This window comes from Acipenser ruthenus, chromosome 2 (genome assembly GCF_902713425.1).
Source record: "Acipenser ruthenus chromosome 2, fAciRut3.2 maternal haplotype, whole genome shotgun sequence".
NCBI classification, from domain to species: domain Eukaryota; kingdom Metazoa; phylum Chordata; class Actinopteri; order Acipenseriformes; family Acipenseridae; genus Acipenser; species Acipenser ruthenus.
The window spans coordinates 34082964-34107333 of NC_081190.1; the positions used below are offsets into that span (position 1 = coordinate 34082964).

Genomic DNA, 24370 nt, shown 5'->3' on the forward strand with positions numbered 1-24370 from the left:
TAAAGGATTTCTTCATCACACATTAGCTTATCTGCTAATGTACCTCTGCAAACACACAAAACAAACAGCTTGTGGCAAAGAGTCAGTTAAGCTTCCGTAATCAGTGTGAGTGCAGCCACCTCAATGTGTTTTTTTTATCTCCCTTTCTTTTGTATAAGAGAATTTACAACAGCAGAAGTTAATAAATGACGATTAACAGGAATCTGATGTTGAGGTAATTCATGTTTATTAGACATTAACCACATCTATCTACAAAGACACACATATTGTATATCTATCTAACTACATACATTTATAGATGGTATGTAGTTCTCGTCTCTACAACAGTAAAGATATGGTTACAATCCAAACTCAATGTAGCATGGACAACACGTAGTAGTGTAGAAGATACTGGTTGTACATTCCAGTCCAATGGAGAAAGAATGGCTATGAAATGTCTGTAAAATTGTATTTTTTGCATTTTGTGGCTTCACTGTTCATAGGCATTATTACAAGCGAGTGAAAATGAACCAATATTATGTATATATATATATATATATATATATATATATATATATATATATATATATATATATATATATATATATATATATATATATATATAGTGGCGTGGTAGTGTCACAATAGTTAGGGTTGAGTAGGCAGTTTAATGTTAAACCCCAATTTCTGTACTTTAATAACTTTGACCCTGTTCAATGTGGCCTTAATGTAATGGGGGCTAGAGGTTCTGCAATGGCCTTTCTGTATTGTTCTAGCATGGCTTGGGTCCCATCATCCAGAGACAGCACATTCTAAACCTGTCCAGTATCTCTTTAGTCATTTTTTTACCATGATTTAAAATCCCATTTTTGTTTTTCATACTGGATACACCAAAGATCCTGGGATTTATTACTATGCTCTGGCCTTGTTTCGAAAGTATATTTTGCTGTTGCTCTCAACATGCTCTTAATTGAAACTTGAAGGATAAGGACAGGATCACCTGAAACTCAGTGGGAGCTGATATGGAGTAACAGGGGAGATAACCTGGATGACAGAATTCTGAATGGGATCCACTTTACTCAAAAGAATGTGCTCGTAGCTGCACCTAACCCATAAAACTCTGGGCAAACATCATTTATTATTGAGGAGCCAAGAAAAGTTGAGTTAGATTAGAAAACCTTTTTTTTTTTGTAACAGTTGCAAAGTTATAATACAAGAAGGGACATCTTTAAAGTCCTTGATGACCATATCACTTGTTTACCATATCCTGTTCTACCTGCAATTACCAACTGGATATGGAAACTTTATTATTCTACAATCTTGAGACAGAAGCACCTTGTAATCTGGCCAGTAATTAATGAATTCTGCATTCATCGCGGATTAGGGCAGTAACACATGCTGCAGCCTAGACTCTTTTGCAGAGGAAACAGCCAAGTTGTGAAAGGGATATAAGAGGGCCTCACCAAGTGTCATGGTTTGACACCCATTTATTTGACATGAGGAAAAATAGACAGACAGCCAAGCAGTATTTCAGATGGGTATATTGCATACGTTCCTTCTACATAAGATACCATCATTAATTCTAGAACATTGTTTTGGGCTTTGTTCTTTTAATCCATTCTCCATCAGCTGTAGAGCCTTATGCCAAAAACAGTCAAAATCCATTAAAAATAATAACAAATGGTACAATGACAATGAATGGAGCATATATTCAAAATATGAATGGTATTTTTTATGGCAATAGTAAGCCCACATACTGCTTCCAATACCTGTGGTTTATTTTGTTTTGTGCTACAGTGAATGCACCACAGAAGGCAGTTACAATATAGTAAACACTATTATTTTTCACTGTGACTTTGGCAAGGTTTGAAGAAAAACATACAACACATACTCAATATATTCTGGATGTTTTAAAGAAAGTTGTGATTTACGGTGTCATGCTTTTTCTCAAAACTCTGCAGCATCAAGCTCAGCACGGTCATCACAGGACATTTTCACTTTTAATCAGTTCAGTTATAATCTGTATGGTCTTGTTATCTGAAATAAGGAAAGAACAAGGAAACATTTGGGGAATTTGTTAGCAAACCAAAGACTCAGATAGAGAAAGAAAATGTTGGCAGTGCGACAATTCAGCAATTAGAAGCAGTGAACAATGAACTTGCAAGCAATATCTAAACCAATTAACTGTACAGGACCAACTGAAAATAAAATTGATAGAAAAAATATGAATACAATATTCTAATTACAACTGTAACTAAAACAGAACAAAGTACCTTCGAGAGACATTTGGGGATTTTCAAGTTTCTGCTGAAGGACTGTGTCTATCAATGCTCTTAACTGTTTAAAGATGACTCCAATTCTCACAGGTGCCTGAAAATGTAATGATGGATAACAACAGTTAAGAGGAGATACAAGAGAAACAAGAGAAACATTCTGCTTGCTAGAATTTCCAAAGAGCTGCAGTGGACTGTTGAACAGCACGCATGCTGTATTCCAATAAGAGGTATGTGCCAGCATAGTTTCAAAGACATGAACTCCCCAGTTCCTAAACAAGAATCCAACTTAGTGAGTAAAAAGAACAAATTACTCAGAGACGAGCAGATCACACCTTGTCCTTAATTAAGAGTCCAGTGGCTATTGAATTAATGGATGCAAAATCTGTATGAATGGTCACTTGAAATAAGCAGAACATTTTCTGGAAATTGAAATGTTTTACAGCAAAATGATATGGGTCGATAGCAAATGTTTTCAAAGAAAGATTTTCACTCAGTGCTAAACAGAAAGGTATTGTTTTATGACGTTCTTGCATTGATGTTTACATGAAAAGGTTTCATTGTTTAATGCACATAACACAGCTTTTCAACCTTAATTATTATACCTTTAGATGTCTGTTCTGATTATACAGCATGCCAACTACAGTCCCAAAAACCTTCAGATATAAATATTGTTGAAACACATTACTTCTCTTGAATGGGGAAAAGTATTTCCTGACCTGAAACTGGATCCAACTATCCACAGAAAGGAGTCTCTCTCGATGCTGCACGTCAATGTCCCATCCAAACAGCAGGATGTGGAAGGGTGATATCAGTGTGGTGTCCCGAACGTACACCTTGGCATACTTTACCTGCAAACACACAGGAATTTAGGCAAAGGGCGAAAAGAAATGTAGAATTGGAAGACAAGAAAAGCCAATGAATTAAACAGCCGAAATTGGTTCACTATACTAACCGATACAATTGAGAAAAAGGGTGGATACTTGGGGGGGGGGGGGGGGGGGGGAGAAAAATTTTCCTGCACTTAAAATGTCTTGTGTTTTTATGTTCAAAACTCTTTCAGCACTAGCATATTAGTGACACTGATCCTCTGCAAATTGGCTGTAAATACACAATTAGAGCTCTCAGTAACATGAAAAAAGATTACCTTGAACAACTTCTTCAGCACGATTAATTACAATTGGACAAGCTGTTCTCTAAATATATGCCTATATGCGTACATATGTTCACCCGCCTCCACTTTGTCCAATCAGTCCTTCTGAGTGGGGTGTAGAATATCTCAAGTGCTTTTACTGTTCCACCACAGGGTAGCCATGCACTGCATCACTGAGAAAGGCAATTAACAAGCCAGCACAATGAAACAGGTCTCGAAGGGGATCTTCTTACCTTCTCCTGGTAAAGCAGCCAACCGTATGTCTGCAGGACTCTGTTGACCGAAGAAGGATGGACCTGGGCTTTGCCTTGCGCAGTCTCTACAGTGCAGGCAGCTTTCTCCGTGACATCGACGGACGGGGTGTAGATAACCTTTCCGATGTTGTCATAAAGTCCAGCCGTCAACACAGCTTTCAAAAGTGAGATCTCCTTGGGAGACTGTTGCTCCTTTAACCAGTCGGCAGGCTGATCTCTGGACTTGCCTGGCTTCGATCTGGGAGACGAGAAGCCCACCACTTCAACCATCTTCATCAGCTCCTGTTTTACATCCTGTGTAGACACACAACAAATACATCGTTTTCATCCAGGCAATTCAGTTGAAAGCTGATGCAATATGGTATTATTAGGGCTTGAATTTTTCGGATTAAATTTTGTGTTGAGTTCAGGGGTGTTTTTTCGGTTTTTATTTGGCAAAATTTGTTATTTTCGGTTATTAAAAATAACAGTCAAAACGCATCAATTTTCAGTTTCTATAATAAATTTCAAGTACGTTTTACTAATACATATACAAAGGTTAATTTACTGTGATGAAGTGAGATTGTCCACATTAAGGATTCAGGCAATTTAGAACTCTGGATGCATTTTGAATCCGAGAATTATGAGAGCTATTTCGTTTTACTCCCTATACCGCCTGCATATCTATCACTGTAATGTTGGGGTTCGGCTGTGGTGAAGAAATAACTCTTAAACAATAATTCAGCTGGATGCAGACAGATTCCAATCTTACATTTGTATTACTGCAGCTCACACGTTGTACACATTGCTTTCCAACTTCCACTGATTTCCTGGTTTGTCAATAAAGCTTATTTAATGCATGACCCTTAAATAAAATGGGTTTAGAATTTAAATCTCTTACTTTAGAGAGAGTTCACAAGCCCTTGTTAAAGTTAATACTATTTAATTTCTTTCCAATTGGATATCCTTTATTATGCATAGTCTTTAGCTTAGATCCTAATTTGCCATGCTTATGAACTACTCTAACTATTCTGCTTGAGAGGAAGTGAGGTGGGGAAGCATATAGGCATCGTGCTGTGCTCTGCTGTCCATAAAGAAGATGAAGCATTGTACAGTGAAGCCTGTGCAACACTGATATGCTTCCACACCTCACAAATCAGCCTTGTGCAGAGTTCTGGAATATTTGCAATCATTTTAAATAATGATCTTGGCAGAAACAGCAATAGACACACATTGCAGGATATTAAAAAGGGAAAGAAATTAAATATATCTATGAAAAAGGCACTTGTTAAAACATCTGTCTACTGTACTTTCTAAGTTTTAAAGTAGAATTTTGATTGCGCTTTTAAAGTTGTGGCTGTTTTAATACAAAGCATATTTAAAAGGAAAAACAGTAGACATGCAACACGATATTTGATAGCTCTTACAAAACGTTTAAATTCAATCATTTGCAACCTTCTAAAAGAAAATAAAGTTATGTATATATAGTAAGCAGTAAGCAGCAACTGCAAACCTCAATTGTCAAAAGTGCTGTCCTGTTCAGAAAGTACTTCCTACAGTATGCCATTTCAGCACGAGACCCCTCACTGCGTGCATTCCTCCACCTTGAATTGGATAGAAGAGAGAGCTTTTTTATAAATCTAACAATGCATGAGACCATTTTAGGTTTGTAAAATCAAGCTTTACTGAGGAGAAGTGAATTAGTTTGAAAACATGGAACATTCCAGTCTGTAGCCGAAGCAAACACCTGTGAGTGCATACATTCCTGAATATCAAAATGTGAAAAAAAAAAAAAAAAACCTTTCCACCCTAACATTGAAGAAAGTAGCTTAGTGGAGAGAAACACTTGCAGCTATGGCCAAAGGTTTTGTATCACCTACAATTTTAGGATTGAGAGATAATTAAAAAAACAAACAAAAAGAAACCTAAAAAATGATATATATACCAACACACACACATACTGTGTATGTATATATATATATATATATATATATATATATATATATATATATATATATATATATATATATATAATTTAAATCTTTTATTTAACATCATGTAATCAATTAAACTACAAAATTATATTGCAAAAGTCTACCGGAAGCCATTAGTACAGTATTTCATGTTAGATTTCGAGATGTCACATTTTTCAATTTTCGTTAAGTATATGGAAAACTACAAAGCGGTATGTAATTCAATATGTTAACGTAACATTATTCAGTAGGTTTCATTTGACTTTTTGAAGTCAAATGAGTTAAGTCTATAAGGTGATGCAAAACTTTTGGTCATAGCTGTACCCCTATTGTATGCTTATTAATACATACTTTTACTGGACAAACTGGTCCAGGTTTATTAAAGCTTGTTCTATATATTACCAATTACAATGTAAACATATATTTAACTGGGTATAAGCAACATAGAATTTAATAATGGAGCTTGATTACAGGTTTACATTTAATTTAGAAAAATAAATACATAAGTAAGTATACACTTTGCATCTGGTTCAAAACCTTAGTAATTATGTGTCATTGTTCGCTGTCTGTAGCTATCTTATGGTAAGGTAGCCAACACCCATAGTAAGCTTGCATTTAAAAGACAATAAACCCATCCTGGTAATTTTTTTACAGTTAAAGTTTGTTTTCAGATATAGAGCTAAACAAAGGGTTATTTCCTTGGTGCACTGTGTAAAAAAGATTATGGGTCTATATTTAGTGCTGTAAAGCTGTACTTTAACATGATTTAATTAATTTAAATATTGTTTTTATTGAATTTTAGAGAAACGCCTCCCCCGATATCCCGTTCCACTGGACTGGTAGCCGTTACTTATGGAAGATAAGAATGATTTATAACACCAAGCTATGTGACTGTAATGACAAAGCAAACAGAACCTACCCTTTGTATGCATTGTAAATGGTCAGGTGATCCGAATTGGACAAAGCCAAGGCTGCCTTTGCCAGGTTTGCCTCATCTTTTCTATTCATTGGTGTAGCAAAGGGGGACTTTTCTGAAATTGCTGCTGCTATAATTGCCTGTAAAATATATGTACCAATGAGCATTTCAGCCGGTGCCAGCTGTATTGATATGAATATACACAGTCAAATACAGTATCTTGTCTTGCTTTAAACAAGCCAAATAACAAATAGAATAAAAGCAAATCTTACCAAGACAATCATCTTAATAACACAGTGCTTCCTCATTATTTCACTATTTGACAATTCACTACTTTGGTCACTTAATAGTTAAGCCATGTTGACAGTAAATTATACATGTACTACATTTTACTGTTTTAGGGCCATTGACAAATTCATTATTTTCAACATTTCATGTTTTTTTGATGTGCAAGTCAGACAGCAAAATAAAGAGGGAGCACTTTACTTAGTAATACAGATAATTTTTGTTTTGGGTTTAAATATGTTTTAACATTTTAAACTCCAATTAATAACTATTACTGCAAATGGGACAAGATAAGGTAAATTAAATGCAGCACAATTTAGAAATCTATAAACATTTATTTTGGTACCTCTGTTAGAAAAGGTTATAAGTTATATCAACACTGTTTAAAACTGAACACACATTTTGGTACAAATTGGATTCAAACATAAAACATGCTTACAATTGGTTCTAAACAGCCAAATATAGCCCCGAAGACCAGCATTTTCCCAATTTTGACATTGACTGGCAGGGCTGCAAGGTGCTGTCCCAGTGGAGTGAGTTTGGGGAGGTCCAGCTCACAGGCCCCAATCCTCCTCAGCAGGTTCATAGCATTGCTGACAACCTGGGGCTGGGGAGGATCCAGAGCTCTGGAGAGGAAATCTTCTGGAGAGCCGTACTCACACTTCTGCAAGGGAAGAAATGCCAGAATTTATTTTTTTAAATATGAAAATGCTGCATTAATATAACAGAGCTATAATGACAATACATAAGAAGGCCTCAGTTATATAATGGGAATTCTGCAGTGCTGCATGAGCAACAAGAACAATAATTATATTTTTACAGTGCTTTTAATTTCAAGGCTTCCCACAGTACTGTTAAGTATCTTATTTCAAATGTGTGAAGGTCAGGTAGTTATAAACTTAGCATAACTTAGACTAATGATAAAAGCAAAGAGATTCTGGGTTGAAATTACCATCAATACCATACTGCACAATATAAATATAGGAATCTCAACCAAAGCCACCATAGGCTGCATGTGTTTTACATATCAATAATCACTGAATGGGACGTAAAGAAACGTTACCATGATATGGAGACAAAGCTCTTCTAAAGGCACTCGTAGAATTTCTGGGTCTGAGTAATCGCTAAAGCTTCTATACCTGTAAAAGTATATAAAAAAAACATTCAGTATGCTGAATTTAAATCACCTTATGACAGCCACAATTAAGCCAGTTACATGATTAATCTTGCAATTGTTACATCTGTTGTGACAGGGCAGAAGCCCTGCACAGGTAAATTGCATGGTTTTTGAAGCTGTGTGAATAAAAATTATATATTTGGATTCACACAACTTCAAAAACCACACCATTTACCTGTGCAGGGCTTCTGCCCAGTCAAACTGTTGTTGCTGCTGTGTATAGTATAGTATGTGTTCATTGACAGAATCTGGCAGAATTTATGCTTGCTGTATTTTCTTATATTGCCATTTTTTTTGGATATTGCTTTTGTACTCCCATATCTGCATTTTACTTTCTGATTCTGTGTGGAAACAGTTTAAACAGATTTACCTTTCCTTGGTGAACAAGCGGAAACAAACCCCTTCCCTGACACGTCCAGCCCTGCCCTGCCGCTGCAGAGCGCTAGCTTTACTGATGAAGGTCTCCACCAAGGAGCTCATCTGGCTGCTTTCACGATACCTACACAATTGAGGCAGACAGGGAAAAATGTCAGTAAATACCACATAATAATACAGTGACGATAATCTCAAAAGAGCACCCCTATTTAAATATTTGTAATCTTTGACCTTTGATGTTAAGAGTACAAAATTGATCAATCATGTGTGTAAATGAACGAGTTAACCAATAAGCACAGTTCGTTAATGCAGGTACTAGCAGCTGTATTATACTGCATAATATATACCTGTTCTCCTTGGTCTTCCCAGTGTCTATGACAAAGACAACATCAGGGATTGTGACGCCTGTTTCTGCAATGTTTGTAGCCAAAACAATCTGAAAGGAATTAGAATATTATGTAATCTTCAGTAAATAACTATAGTGCACATCTGCATACCAATCAAACTTTGATTTCTTTAACCCACTTTCATCTATTCACAAATCCAGGGGAAAGGAGCAAGGGCGGTGTGGAAGAAGAACCTCAAGAATTGAAATGGGAGGAAGGTGGTTGTAACTTAGAAAAGAGGACAGGGTCTCCCCCTGGCTTGCGGAGAATGAGGCCGTTACACCTGGGCCTCTAAGGCTGGGAAATGAGCTTCACTTGCCCCCAGAGGGAGACTGTTGCAGAGGTGGCAAAGCATAGTGGAGGAGGAAGGGAGGATGGAGGAAATTAAAAAGCAGACAGTGAATAAGGGCATGACCTGAGGTCTAAATAGGGAGATTGACACATATTGTGGAGGAGCAGAACAGGAGTGAGGAGCCTTAGCTCCTGCCCCCTGAACCACACACTAAGGTTGCAATTAAGACTTAATTTAAAACTAAAGCAGTACTTAGATCCTCCACTGTCTAGATTAACTGAACAGATAGTTTCCTGAAGTGCTTTGGAATGCAACAGGATAACTTTTTAGCCTAGCACTTGTTAATTTACAAACAGAAACATTAACACCAGACAACTTTGGTGGTGCAAAGGAATAATAATAATAATTTAGTAATGATGAAATTTGTTATATTTTTATCAAGAGAGTCAATTAAATGTTGACATTTATATATCTATCTATCTATCTATCTATCTATCTATCTATCTATCTATCTATCTATCTATCTATCTATCTATCTATCTATATATATATATATATATATATATATATATATATATATATATATATATAAATAAAACTTAGTCAATCTCTATCAGAAACCTAATTAACTCTACAACACTGCAGACCTGTAGAGGAAAAAAGGAAAATACAGTACCTCTGCTCAAAAAAGCAGAACAGCAAACTAATGGTATGTATACCCAGAAAGTACCTTTCTAACACCAGGAGGGGGCACTGTAAACGCTGCTGCCTGATCTTTTGATGAAAGTGTGGAGTGCAAGGCAATCAGTTTATATCTGTAGACCAAAGCAAAACACAGAAAGTCTCAATACATCTAAACAGAGATCCTTTTCAGGTGAAGAGTATCTGCATGTTCCTTTTATAAAACATAAAAAAACCTTACTGTAAAGTACAACACGTGAAAAATACAATTTGCTATTGGCATCACATTTAAACATAAAACAGCACACAAAATGTACCTATCTTTCACCCGGAACCTCTTGTCTGTAGACAAGAGGTCATACAGTTGCTGTATATGTGCCAGTCCAGGCAGGAAAACCAGCACTGCTCCATCCACTGCTCTATACTGTGGACTCTTATCTAGAACATCAAGCAAAAACATGGGGCAAAATATTAGAAAGCATTGCCACATATTGCAAATACTTGTTTAAACACACTGCTCCAATATATAATGTGAAATATATAAAGGCTGCATTTTCTAGACGCCTTTGTAGCCAAGACCCATTACTGACATCAGAAAATAAAGTGATCACTATATTCTGGAGAAAATAAGGTCAATGTCTACCCCAGCTTCACTTAAGTAATTTGAGGCCACAATCAGTGAGGCACATATTCCTCCAGAACAATTTAATTAGGCGACTGTGTTTCCAAAAACATTTGTTCAAATACTCTTAAAATAGTCCTGCAATGAAATTCTTCTAGTGTTATTAATTCTGTCAACTAGCTGTATGAAAGACTATTATATACTATACACTCTACAGCAGTAATTAAAAAAAAAAAGGACTAAGGACTCTTTTTCTTAAGTGCCGGCGATAACAAAGGTTTACTTTAATACAGAATAAATGGAGCTTAAGAAAGGTTTTTATGCCGTTTTTTCCCCCTTTTTAATCCATTCTTCATTTACAAACCTAAGAAGTCTAGCAGATCCAAGATGAGATCCATGTTGATCTTGTTTGGGTTCATGTACTGAACAGCATGACCTGTGCGGCTGCTGTAGTTCTGAAGATCCGATCCCAAATCCCAGATAGGTCCAGTGTCTTTAACAATAAACTCCTGATGTAAGTGTTGAAGAAAGAAAAGACATGCACCTTTTCAGATAGCTACAGCAACAACTAGTAACCGTTTATGAATGCACTGTTAAAATTATGTTTATATATTTTTTTTTTAGTATATATTTGTTTATTTGTTGCTAACATCACACACAACACATGCATCTCATGGTTAGTCATTACCTGGTGTATCTGAGTTTTCCCTCCCTTTCCAGTGACATTCACATTGATTTCTTCTTCCTCTTCAAGAAATTTTTGACTATAATCAGAGTCTTGCTCCAAAACATAACCGGTTTCCTCTACCACATCTTCAAGGTTGTAAACCTGCCAGAATAAAGAACAGGATGCTGTTTATTTCCATGCAAGCAAACACACACACGTAATGCTAATAATTACATTTTCTCCAACACAGGAATGTCAAATTATTTTAAGTATTATTATCTTACCTCTACAGGAAATGTTCTGCCCGGAATTCTTACAACTGGGCATCGGTCAAAATAGTTTGAAAACTTGTCACAGTCGACTGTAGCACTCATTAAAATCAAGTGGAGGTCAGAGCGTTTGCGCAGAATCTCCTTCAGGATTATCAGCAGGAAATCTGACTGGACGCTTCGCTCATGAACCTGAAGAGCAGAAATAAAACTTAACAAACTGTGTAATTTCTTTTCAACACCTTTCCGTTAGTAGAATATTTCAGCAACAAGTGCCCCTTACAAGCTACACAAGCTACTTTGAAATCAGAGTCACAGCACCTAAAACCAGAAGTAACTGGTTTACACTGTCTTTACTACTGTTGGATTACACCAACATGGGGCAAAAATTAAATGCTGGATGATCCAGTAAACCTTTTGTATGCTGAAAAGTAGGGTCTACGAGGTAGGAGCTAACATCATTAATACATAGTTTTACCTCCAAGTGTACTTGTTTTTTACCCACCTCATCAACAATGACATGCGAGACACGATCAAGAAGCCCATCCTGTTGCAATTTCCTGAGAAGAACTCCAGTGGTGCAATACAGCAACCGTGTAGAATCTCCAGCTTTAGTCTCCATTCTTATCTGATAACCGCACAACGAATTCTGAAAACAAGTTAATATAGAGGAACTCATAATAGAAATACAACAACAAATGCCTTATCACCTCACCAAAATGTTTTAGATCTGGGTACAGTAATCTAACATGATATAGTTAGTGTTCTGCGTTTTCCGTTTATTCAGAATTTTACCGAAAAATTACAGGATTTTTTTTTTTTTAACAGGATGTCGGTTTTACTGATTTATATCTGATTTTTGTCTATTATTCCATATTTTTTGGTACTACTTTCTAGGAAATACACAATATTTTGATTAAAATGCTGTTTTATTTTGACTGTGACATTGTAATAAGCAGCCCTACACTTTTTTTTAAAGATAAAAACCAAAAATTCGGAACACTAGATATACAGACCAATTCCCTTATACCCAACTGGTGTTTTCCAATAAGAAACATGGAGGTTTAAAAAACAGACACACACATTAAATGTAAAGTCATATACTTTTCTGTAACATAATAACTTACTCTTGTCCCTGGTCCCTCTTCACAGCCAAGCTCCTCAGACACCCTGACAGCCAGACTCATTGCAGAGATCCTGCGGGGCTGAGTGCAGACTATTCTGCATTTCTGGGAGCCCAAACTGCCTGTCAGCAGCTCCTCCAAGATGAACTGAGGTACCTGAGTGCTCTTCCCGCTACCTGTCTCACCCGCCACCACCACTACACGGTTCCTTCTAATAGCCTCCAGGACCGTGTCTCTGTGCTGAAACACTGGCAGCTGCTCTCTGTCCCTAAGCAGCCTCTGAAACAAGGCAGAGGACTGCAGCTTCCTGAGCAGCGCCCTGGATGATTCAAGGTCATCTGGTTTCTCATGGTGGATAGATATTTTGCTGAAGTCCTCGTCTGTGATCAGGTCTTCCCAGGATTCCCCTGGCTCGTCCGCAGCCTCCGATGCACCCTGGGATAGCTGCTGCTGCTGCTGTTGCTGCTGCTGCTGCTGCTTCAGCTTGTTAAGCAGCTTGGTGATGAACTGATCACGGGGCTTGTTGGTTTCAATTTTGGTTTGTTCTTCCTTCTTCTTCTCATTGTCCTTCCATTCCAGCCAGACTTCCCTGTAGGTCGGAGGAAGCAACTGATGCACTGACTGAAAAACAACAGAAAGCAAGAGTATAAATGCATTTTTAAACATCAAAGCAAAACCAAAATGCAAAAATTCAGGAACTAGGCATTATGTCAAAACGATTTACGATGTTACTGGAAAACTGAAATTCTAGGAAGTACCAGGCTTCATGTAGAAAAAACATTACTACTGAAAAATCACTTTAAAAAAGTGTAAGGTTTTAAATGCAAAGTTTATTACACAGTATCTATACAAAAGAAGGTCAGAGTCAAACTTCATGTTACATTTTACCCAGTGAGGTTCCATAACACTGGAAATACAAAGTCTGTATCTTAAATAGGGCTGCAACCTTACCTGCCCCTTAACCAGGGTATACAGTGCCAAAGTTGCTGCCACATGCTGGGCCTGCATACTGTCTTCAGTAAGGATTGTAGGGCATACTTCCAATATGCCATCTTCTAACTTGTTAACCCGAACTCTGAAAGAAAGAAAGATGTTAATATGAAAAGTCAATTAGCAATTTACCACGTAAGGCTTACATTCAGTTTATTTGACATTGACAACTGACTGATGCTCATTAACTTGAATTTTTTTTCAATGAGAAGTCTGCCTTTTTCTGAATAAGGACCAGTGACTTAGGGAATCAGTAAGTTGGCTGTCATGACATACCTTTAGCTAATGGAACAATGAAAGCAACTGATAAATAATGTACTTTTGAAACGTAACGAAACTGGAGCACCCACAGTACCTGCATCTCCAGTGTCTGCCAGCAGGAACCTTTTCAAATGAAGGTTGTGGGCTTTTGGGAAGGTTCTTCCTGCACCAGTCAATCAGAAACTGTTTGGGAGTCTTGCCAGACCAGCTTCGAGGAGCATAGTCAAAGTTTCTTATGTCCTTGGGCTCCTCCTTGTTTACTGTAATGCAAAGCAATTATTAAATGCATCTATTGGAACGGAAACACTGCAAGCTAATAAAATGTATACACAGCTTTTTCTTCCCCAATTTAAATGAACTGCAGTGCCTTTCCTAAAAACAAATACAATGGGTTTTACTCGCAAAACTTTAAGGACTATTTTGAGGAATGTTTCTTTTAGGGATTGCTTCTTGAAGTGTTTATAAACAGTGCTTGGAAAAGTTAGCCCTCTCAAACAGTGGACCAAGGTTTCATAAAATTCGAACCTGATTTAGTTGATCCAAATGGTTTTTAAAAAAGCCTTCAACAGGACTGTGACAGGGTGACTGAGTCGTCTGATGTCAGGCAGAAGCAGGAAGGGAAAGAAATACTGACACCACCAGGCAAGTTCTGCAGTTTAAAGTGGCGTTTGCCATTTTATTCAGCCAAACAACAAAAATAAATAAAATATTTAAACAAAAACACTTTGCTCACAGAGCGAAAATAAATATTTTAAACAAAACAAATCTCGAACACAAAATAAAACACAGGTCAGGCTGGGCTATAGCCTTCACTGATCCTGTATCTTTTTAAACTCCTTTTTCTCTTTCGGTTCTCTCCACTCTCGCTCTCTCCACTCCTACAACACCCACCTCGAGTGCCGAGAGCTGCAGGCTTTTTATATCATGGCCGAGGGGTTTAACTAATTAGTAATCATCCTATTACCCCTCGGCCACAATCTGCACGTGGTTTATTAATTGTGTTGTGGATGGGGCTACCCATCCACACTAAACAAAACAATCGGCTACGTCGTCATTTAAACAAAACAATAACAAAACATACGGCACTTCGCCGACATAAAAATAAACAGACAACAAACAATCTGCACAGGGGCGGAGGGGGAGACCCCGATCTAAAAATAAATATACAAAACAATGTACAGGGCACCTCGCCCTGTTACAAAGACAAAAAAGGTTTGTGAATTGGGTAATATTGGATCTACTTACACATGCAAATCAGTCTATTCCACATTGAATGCAATAAAACAGATGCACGAAACAGGCTGACACAAGAATCTTTGGAGGACTGCCTATGTATCACTGTCACGTCTATCACACCTGATGTTCTAAAGCTGATCGCAGAAGGAATGTGCCATTTTTCTCATTAAATTTGTCATAACGCAATGAAGCATTTAAAATAAAAATGTATGCTACATTTGAATTTTTGTTTGATGTTATTCTGCGTTCTTGTCTATGTAGGAAAGTGGAAATTAATTATATACTGTGGTTACGTAGTAAAGCCCGGCCACGCAGCATTTAACAGGCTGCACAAAACGTGACAATAAGCGGGATGATATTAAGACAGGTAAGTTTTCAAAGAACCAATGGTGCATGGTTTTTTGAAGAATCGTGATAATAAACAGGGTATAATATTAAGTGAGGTGATCTGTACTTTGGAATCGATATTGCAAATCACTTAATTTTCTGCAAGAAATGTAGGTCATACTGGTAATCATGACAGCCCCCTTGCGGCAATATTAGAATGAAGTTCCGCTCTTGCTCAGTCCTTGATACAGCCCTACCGAGGAGGCTTCCGCGGGCCGCCATTTGCCGACCACTGATATAGAGGATACTGGTCGATCGTTTGTGGTATGCAGTTTTTATTCGCCACAGGAGGATGTCCCAGTAAATCACATGGGACATATAAGGGCATCTTCCTAAGTGGAATGAAAACCATATACCATGAATGACCATTCAGTATTTGGTTTATACCACAAGTATATATTTAAAATAAATGTACATTTTTTATATTATAATCAATTAATTCAGGAAATGCTTTATCTGGCAGATCTTTACTTTCATTGTCAATAGACTATAGTATGTAATTTCAAAACTTGTTTATTGCCTCTTCGCAATCGTCTTTTCAGACAGAAGCATGAGCTCAGTCTTTCAATTTGTAGTGTCTCTGTTTTGTATTAATATCAGTGTTAATGAAGGGACTACAGGCCATTTCCTTTACTGTATTTTTGTTTTCATTGGTTTTTAAGGATACTTTTCATTTTGTCAGTATCTACGATATAATTTTGTATCAGGCTGGTTTCTGTTGTTTCTTAATGTTACCTGTGTTAATGAATAGGCTACATACAGGCTGTACTGACAAGTCAGACACAAGCAGATCCGTAACTGGCATTTCTTGACAAAACTTGTTCACAAGGAAATTGGGGTCCAAATCAAAACAACAACAGAAAGTCCCGGTAAGCATGTTTTCCCTCAAAAATGTACCCCATGCTAGACATACATATTTATATACGAATCAGTGCTTGGAAATTCTGGCCTGTGATTGGCAAAAATAGATTGAACTATTGCTCTAACATCCTTACACCTCTGAGCAATCGGTATGTTGAACATACTTTTGTCAAGGGAAAGTGTGTTTGAAAACAAACAGTGGATGTTCTTACAGGCTTTGATACCATGGTAACTACACTCACTTATTTCTATTTAAATCCATGAATGTGTTGTTTACTACATTAATGATGTAACAAATCGACTATTCTTCTTCTTATTATTATTATTTATTTCTTAGCAGACGCCCTTATCCAGGGCGACTTACAATTGTTACAAGATATCACATTATTTTTACATACAATTACATTATTATTATTATTTTCTTTTTTTTTTTTACACATTATTTTTATTTATTTTTTACATACAATGACCCATTTATACAGTTGGGTTTTTACTGGAGCAATCTAGGTCAAGTACCTTGCTCAAGGGTACAGCAGCAGTGTACCCCACCAGGGATTGAACCCACGACCCTCTGGTCAAGAGTCTAGAGCCCTAACCACTACTCCACACTGCTGCCCCATGATCTTATGTTATGTTCATTTTTTGCAAAGTGTTTCTCTATTTGCAATTTCACTTTTATCGCTACAAAAATATTTTCACCCTTTACATGTGCTCTTACAGGTCTTAATGTTCTTTAATTCCTATGATCCGTTTATGTTTACTGTGGATCAAAATTTGCATCCCATCTAAAAGTCACCACCAGTGTATTTGGATTTTTTGGTGGGATCAATTGGGGGGAAAAATACAACCAAGGTGTATGTGTTGTTTTGTTTTTACTTCACATTTTCACACAAAAGGACAGCTCTGACCAATAATAAGGTGCGATTCGAAGCAAATTCCCCACTAAACTGTTTTTTTTTTCTCACCTTTCTCCTCTGGAGGTACCGCAGCTTTTTCAAACAAATCAAAGTTTAGAGCACCATTGTCCGCAGGAGGTGCAACAGGCTTCTTGGCTTCTTTTGGGGACTCTGTATATTTTAGGGTGGGATTAAACATAGGATGTGCTTCCAATGGTTTCATCTCTGGAATGGAAAAAAAGATGATTAGAATAGTATATGAACACTTTCAGTAGTTAAAAAAAGAAGAAAAAAAACACAAGAACAGCAGGTGTACTTTCTTTTTTTGTATTAAATACTCAACTTCTCTCATTAACATGTGTTTGCTTTCAACACAATGAAAAAGGGACCAGTTACTTTGGACCGTGTTGTGTAGAACTACTCATGCAGTGAACCATGCAAAACTGTTATCTCACTGCTGAAATGAGTTAAGGCTGTGTTCACATGCTCAGTACAGTTCAGACAGTTTGGAGTGTAGTGTGAACAACAAAGTTCACTTTGCAAATGAAACAAAGAGGCAGTCTCAGTTTGTTTGGCAAATTAACTGATTTCAGTTCACTTGCTAAACTTCAATATGAACAACAGGGGAATCCAATGTGCTTGCACACAGGAAACAATCCATACACTCTGACATTTGTACAGATATATGAGGTTATTTCATTGTATGCTAGGTTTGTAACATTGCATGTCTTGCGTCTGGTATTCTGCAAACATTTTAAGTATAAAGTCTGTTAGCAAATTGCTTCCCTGTTTTAAACCAAAGAAACTGAACTGAGACTGTTCACAATGAACCCAATGTGAGCACAACCAAAGACAAGGATCTAAACCCAGACCTGCAAACGCTTGTAAAATGATTTCAGCTGTGTCAGGCTTACCCTGCTGTATTATCCTAATCCTGTCTTGAGCAGTCCTTTGCCCCAGCTTGTCCTTTTTCTGTTTCGAGGAAACTGCCAAGTCTTTTGCATCTAACAGCTGAGCCGTGAGCCGCAAGTAACGGTCATTCTGTGCAACACAAAGGGACGGGCAACATGAAGCAGAAACAAGGGAGAGAGTCCAAACCTTCCAGTCAAAGAAAGCATACAAACTAAGATTAAAAGAACTTTGTGGGAACAAATAATAATAAAAATGGAAACAGACAGTTAGAAAGACAATACTACAACTAATAATCACAATAATAATAACAACCTTCGAGATAAAAAGTGATGTTTTCATTATTCTTATTTACAACACAAATCATGTTATTATATCTATATATATATATCTATCTATATCTATATATACTAGTAGTACGATACTGTTTTTAATAACCTAACCATAGCATGTTTTTATGTTATAAAAGACCGCTGGTAAAGATAAATTGTGTTGTGGAAGATAAGCAAGGGTCCAATATAAAAGGAACTCCTGAATAGTATGCATGTTACATGTACAGTGGTTGTAACATTCGGCACAATGAAAAAAAAAACAAAAAAAAGAAAAAAAAACAAAAAAACAAAGGCCATCCACATCAGCAATCTGAAGGTGTTAGAAAAACAAATCTCTAAAGGGAATACATGTGGCCAAAGGATGGTGCTTGATCTTCTTCAACAACAGATGTGCTAACGTACCTACTGTAGTTCTACATTTAGAATAAAAGTCTGTTATGAAGCTGGAGTCATTCTAGGGTTCACATTTAATAAGTCCTTGGGGTTTGTCCAGGTACACATATATGAATTGGGAAAAATTAAGAACACCTGCCATACCACTGTCAGTAGGGTGTATGGCCTCAATGATCAGCCAAGAATCAATTAACATGATGTGCAAGGTTTTTAAATTATTCTGAAGGGAACATGACCATTCCTTATTGATTACTGCCTGTAAATGGGGGCTAGGTAACTTACTGGATCAAAACGCTCTTCCTGCTCAGAGCTCTTTTTAGATTCACCTGGCTCCTCTCCATCATCTTCTTCACTCTCTTGTTCAGCATAGCGTAGTATCCACTCTTTCATGTTCACCTTCTCCTCTTTGACACTTGCCTGCTAAAGTAAACATCCTTAACTAGAATTATATAAATAAGTGTTACCCATGGTTTTAAAATCCACGTTCTTACCTTTTGATTAACTTGAAATTGATTTCAAATCGTTCCTATTTGACAGACTGCAGATAACGTATACAGTAAATGCCAATTATACAAAACATTCAATTGATTAATCATGACATACAATTGATCTTTGACCTTTGTTTAAAGCCTAGCTGCAGACTGGATTGTAGATGGCCGATAAAAGAGGGATCAGTAATAATGTTAATAAAGCTAGTAAACATTAGTTATCATCACTCCTTATATATTCTTAGTTTAATTTAAACTGATACAGTTGCCTAACAACAAACTTCAAACAGCTTCCGAATTCCGTGTATGCAAATGATCATGCTCTTTGTGAATATGAAGCTTGAGTGTTTACAGTTTATAGGTCTTTACTGTAGATTGCATTTTATAGTACCTTTGCCTCAGGTTTCTCGTCAACTCTCTTGGTCTCTGAATGTGAAAGTTCCTTCTTTTCAGGAGGTGGCTGAAACTGTGACTTTGTGATCTGTTCTTCGGTCTGCATTTTTTGACTAAAGCCTTCCGGAAGTTCATCTTGAAAATATAAAATGATTTAAAAATGATTTAAAGTACTGCAAAAAATGTTGGGCTATCTTCTTTAGGCAAATGTAGAAAAAATGTACTGACACTATCTTCCAAACAATAAAAGGTAAAACCGTAAAAATCAAGATAATAGTTAGGGCTGTACTTTTTTCACAATAAAAATGGTTTCTTTCACAGTCTAAAAATTGCGTTGTCACATTCAAAATATTTTTTAGACAACAAATGTTTCTATTTTTTTTAATGCTGATCTAAAAAACAGTAAATGCTAAATTGTAAAATATTTAGTTTTTTATGTGCACTGTTTAAAGGCATTCTATTTTAACCGTCAGTGAATGATCAAACAAAATAAAAACAGAAACAAATAAATGTAAAAAAAAAACAAATAAAACCAGACACATGAAATCTCCCCTTCTTGTTCTGGACAGAGCGACCTTTAGCAGAAATATTTCTGATCTTTGATGCAGCTGGTGTCTTTTTCATTGAAGACATTGAAGAAATCATGTAGCTCTAAGCAGTGTGTTCAGTGATTTACAGATAGCAAACTAAACTGGCTGCCAGATTCCGAAATGCAGTGTAACAGGTACAGTATTGCATCAATAATGCAAACGTTGGCTGTATTTATTTTAAGTGATACAAAATATGTATTTAAATTCTTCTTTCAGAAATGGGAATTTTCACTGGGACCTACATATTACACAGCAATGTGTTAATTTCACAGAAATCATGACATCTGTGATAACAGTTAAAAGAAAATACAGCCTTAATGATAGTGTAACAGTTTAAGGTTCCAGAAAACAGGCTTTAAATTCAATGACTTAATTACAGAACTGTCCTTATAAGATATATAAGATATATACGGATATATATATATATATATATATATAGATATATATATATATATATCTATATATATATATATATATATATATACTCTAGATTTTAATAAACTTAGAAAATGTAAGTTTACAAAACTGTACTTTGTATACCTATAGACAAGCACCTACATACCATGCAAATTCCCTACATAACTTAACATGTTCATTCTCAATTGCATAATAGGCTTTCTAGATACATGTAAAAAAATGAAGTGTAAGTGTATGCACACACTGGGAGATAATACCTGTTTTAGTGCTACTTCCAATATATTTGACATATTTCTAATTGATTGCAGTAGGAGTAACAGGTCCTTGTGCAGAATTGAACCATAAACATGCGCTACTCAGAGAGGTTTGATATCATGACCAATCAAACTGATTTATGCCCACTGTTGAGCTGCTTACTTTAAAAATGTACAATAAACTGCACATACACTAACGTCTTCTTATAATAATTACTGTACATATGGATAAATACTTAAATGAATGGGTAGATTATTCTCACCATCCCGAAGGTTTAAGCAAAGCCAATCCAGGGCAGAATGAAGATCACCGCCATATAAAACTGTGTTTTTCATAGCGTCTTCAATGTGTTCAGGCTTGAACGAAAACCCTTGTAAAGCCATGTACAGGTCCTACACAAAGAAGCAAAAAAAAAACTGTATCTAGGAACTTAAGCAGTAATGTAACAGACACAAGTTATATAAAAAAAAAGTTTCAGAGAAGATTAATGTACATAGAAAAACAACAGGAAATTCAAAAGGGCAATTCCATGAAGATTGTACACAATGCCAAGTCATTCCTAGACAAAATCCATTTCATTTTTAACGGCCTTACAAATGGCAATTAGCTGACTACATCAAAGGATACATGACATTTTATACTTGGTAGAGGAATTTACAACAAATACACTACAAACACTAATACTAATTGTTGGAAAACATGGATCAAGAATTGATTAGCAGTTTGCTACGCATGTGGACTGGCAGAGCTATACTGGTGTTCTTTTTCTGAAAAGAGACTAATATTGCAGATAGCAGACTGTTTGGTTCAAATTGTATGTACTGCTAACAATTGATAAGAGACCTTGTGTCTACAAGCTTCTTGTCCAACATTGACTGCAAGCTAACAAGATAACAATGCTGTGGACCAGAAGGGGCCAGGCTCTAAGACTTTTGGGAATACAAAGCATAAAGGAGCTAAAAGGCTCCCAGGGACTGCCGTTGGACCCAAAGGTTCACAGGGAGAATAAGAGATAATGCCACTGGACTCAAAGGGTCTCAGGCAAAACGGAGAGATAGGAACAAGGAAAATGACAAAAACCAGATGTATGGACCTTTTTGGGGCACCACCAGGGGTCTGAAGAATGCACTGAGTTCAGAGGTCGTCACACTAGATTACACACACAGACACAGACACACAATTAAATATATGGTAACAGAATAATGTGTTGTACCTTTTCTATTGGTTAAGTGTCAGAGAAAGAGGAGGAGAGAGACACCTATGCAGAAGGGTATTTAATGTCATGTAAAAGATGTAAAAACTGGCAATCGGTTCTATACTTGGACTGGTTTCCCTGCATGTATGAAATAAACTTAACACTGATTAAGAAATGGCGTCTGTGCAGTTTCTTAAGAAACATCGATACTCACGTTTTAAGTTACATCACTAATATATATATATATATATATATATATATATATATATATATATATATATATATATATATATATATATACATTAATTACTATTTGTATTTATTTATTTATTTTACAAAGTTTAAAATGCTTCTCAATGTAGCTGCACCAAATAATCTCAGACATATTAGGTCAATATTAAAATGAACTGATACAGCGGCACTATGTTTGCACCAGGTGATGATAAACCAGGATATTATTTTAAATGGCCTCAAGTACATCACTTAAGGAGGACACTGAAAATCGAAAAGGCTTTGCTGATCAAAAGGATTTCAGAATATATAACACACTCATTTTGATATTTGAACCCCAGTCAGGGATATCAAAAATGTCAACCAATAACTGAATAATTAAAGAAAACCACACATAATTCAAACAAGTTAATCACACCAGAAGCTTTTTGGCAGTCAATCTTCCAGATATGGACCCCTTGTCTCCATGTTGTTTCTTATAGTCATTGATCAGATGTATTATTCTTTGCTCCAAGTTACTTTGAATCACCACCTTTAAAACAGAAGGGACAGGGTAGAATTACTTACTGATGCACGTCAAATGCACTTGAACTTTTACTGTAGCAAATGTTTTAAGTAAACTCAGTATCTAATATGGTAATTATCATTATTTATTTATTTATTTATTTGCAGACACCCTTATCCAGGGAGACTTACAATTGTTACAAGTTATCACTGTACAAAGTATTACATTATAAAATATCACATTACAGAATTTCACAATACAGATAACACCAGATAGTACAATAAAATCAAACAAAACGCATGCACGTTATTTGATCTACATATTTTAAAACCATCAAAATAGATCCAAGCTGATTACATGGGTGTGTGTTATTGTTGTATTAAACAAATCACTGCATTCTAAGCTTTTTTTAAACAATTGGTTACTACAGGTATGTCACTCTTACATTTTCACATGTAAATAATGTGGATGTAAGTCATGGTCATCTACTGTTTCATCATAGAGTGTTAGAGCTACTGTAGCAGTACTTACAGAGGTGGTGGGTATATGTATGCTACTGACTTGGTTATCCTATCCATGACAGATACATTTACAGTACCTTAAGAATAGATTTGTCTAGATTGGAAGCAGTCCCTGGGTCCGTTGGTGGTGCATTAGTGAAGCTGTAAGTCTTTGGACCTATACGAGAAAAGTAATATAATGAGTTTTCTTGATATGGTAATACACGATACAAACTTTCAAAGTGTTGTATGACATTACATAGGAGCAAAAACGTTGTCACTAAAGCAGTTACGTGACACGTTCAAACATTTAGCACTGACACAATGTGTAACAACCACAGCAAAAATCAATCGAAACGATTCCACATACCTTTAAGTAAAACTCCAACAGGGATGCTAATAAGAATTAGATTAAACATAAAACGCTGTATACCTTTTGCTTTAATTTCTTTTGCGGCAGATTTGGCTGAAGGTTGCCTTGGATTTTTCTTCTTGTTCAGTGATGCGGTGGTACCTGAGGCTGCAGCATCACTACTTCCAACGCTGGCTGTGGCTGTGGCTGGTGCCGCCGGGGATGTAGCTGGGTGAGCTTCAGATTTCTTCTTCTTTCCTCCCATTATGAGTGTGAATGTGATAACACGTAGTACCAAATAACTTTCAAAAATATCAAACACTAGCGTACTTTAATGTTGTGTAGCGTTACAGGCCCTTCTGTATTGCACACAGCAAGAAAGAAATATTTCCATATGCATTCAACTCACACATTGTGTGTGTGTGTGTGTGTTTTAACAAGCTACATTGCAAGTTACATTACTTTGAGTTTGAGATAGGGATGGGTCCTAAAAACAAATCTGTTTTCAATGTTTCAATTTCGATATGAAACATATATCAATAACATAATGTATTTGTAATTTTAAAACCCAAACATTAGCGCTCTAGCACGTCATTGTGATTTGCAAAAACAGTTCAAATGTCAACTTGCAGGAAATTACGTTTAACTTGCGAGTCAGACGGGGGAAGTCGCGTAACAGGCTAAAATAAATAAATAAAAATGATGTTTAAACACGTTGAAAATGCCCGTCAATTGAAATTGTAGAGGTGTAAGGTGTTTATTTTACAATACGTT

At 36.3% G+C, this 24370-nt stretch overlaps 1 protein-coding gene across 2 annotated transcripts; it reads right to left on the minus strand.

The window, feature by feature from the left end:
- Positions 1-204: 204 nt before the first annotated feature.
- Positions 205-24270, minus strand: LOC117408308 (ATP-dependent RNA helicase DHX29). 2 transcript variants are annotated; one of them, XM_034013199.3, is made up of 27 exons: positions 23678-24270; positions 23343-23422; positions 22658-22771; positions 21076-21205; positions 19550-19686; positions 18953-19087; positions 17951-18077; positions 17106-17261; positions 13751-13916; positions 13357-13480; positions 12409-13026; positions 11787-11930; positions 11297-11473; positions 11034-11174; positions 10710-10854; positions 10041-10161; positions 9773-9857; positions 8712-8800; positions 8360-8488; positions 7876-7951; positions 7252-7476; positions 6531-6667; positions 5152-5242; positions 3639-3953; positions 2972-3103; positions 2253-2349; positions 205-2016 (listed from the first exon to the last, which is right to left on the minus strand). In XM_034013199.3, exons 1-27 carry the CDS (start codon positions 23859-23861, stop codon positions 1961-1963), a joined length of 4131 nt encoding a protein of 1376 aa, XP_033869090.3. In that variant the 5' UTR covers positions 23862-24270; the 3' UTR covers positions 205-1960. The 2 variants fall into 2 exon arrangements, with proteins under 2 accessions (XP_033869090.3, XP_033869089.3); XM_034013198.3 differs by having other exon boundaries at positions 18953-19090.
- Positions 24271-24370: the final 100 nt, after the last annotated feature.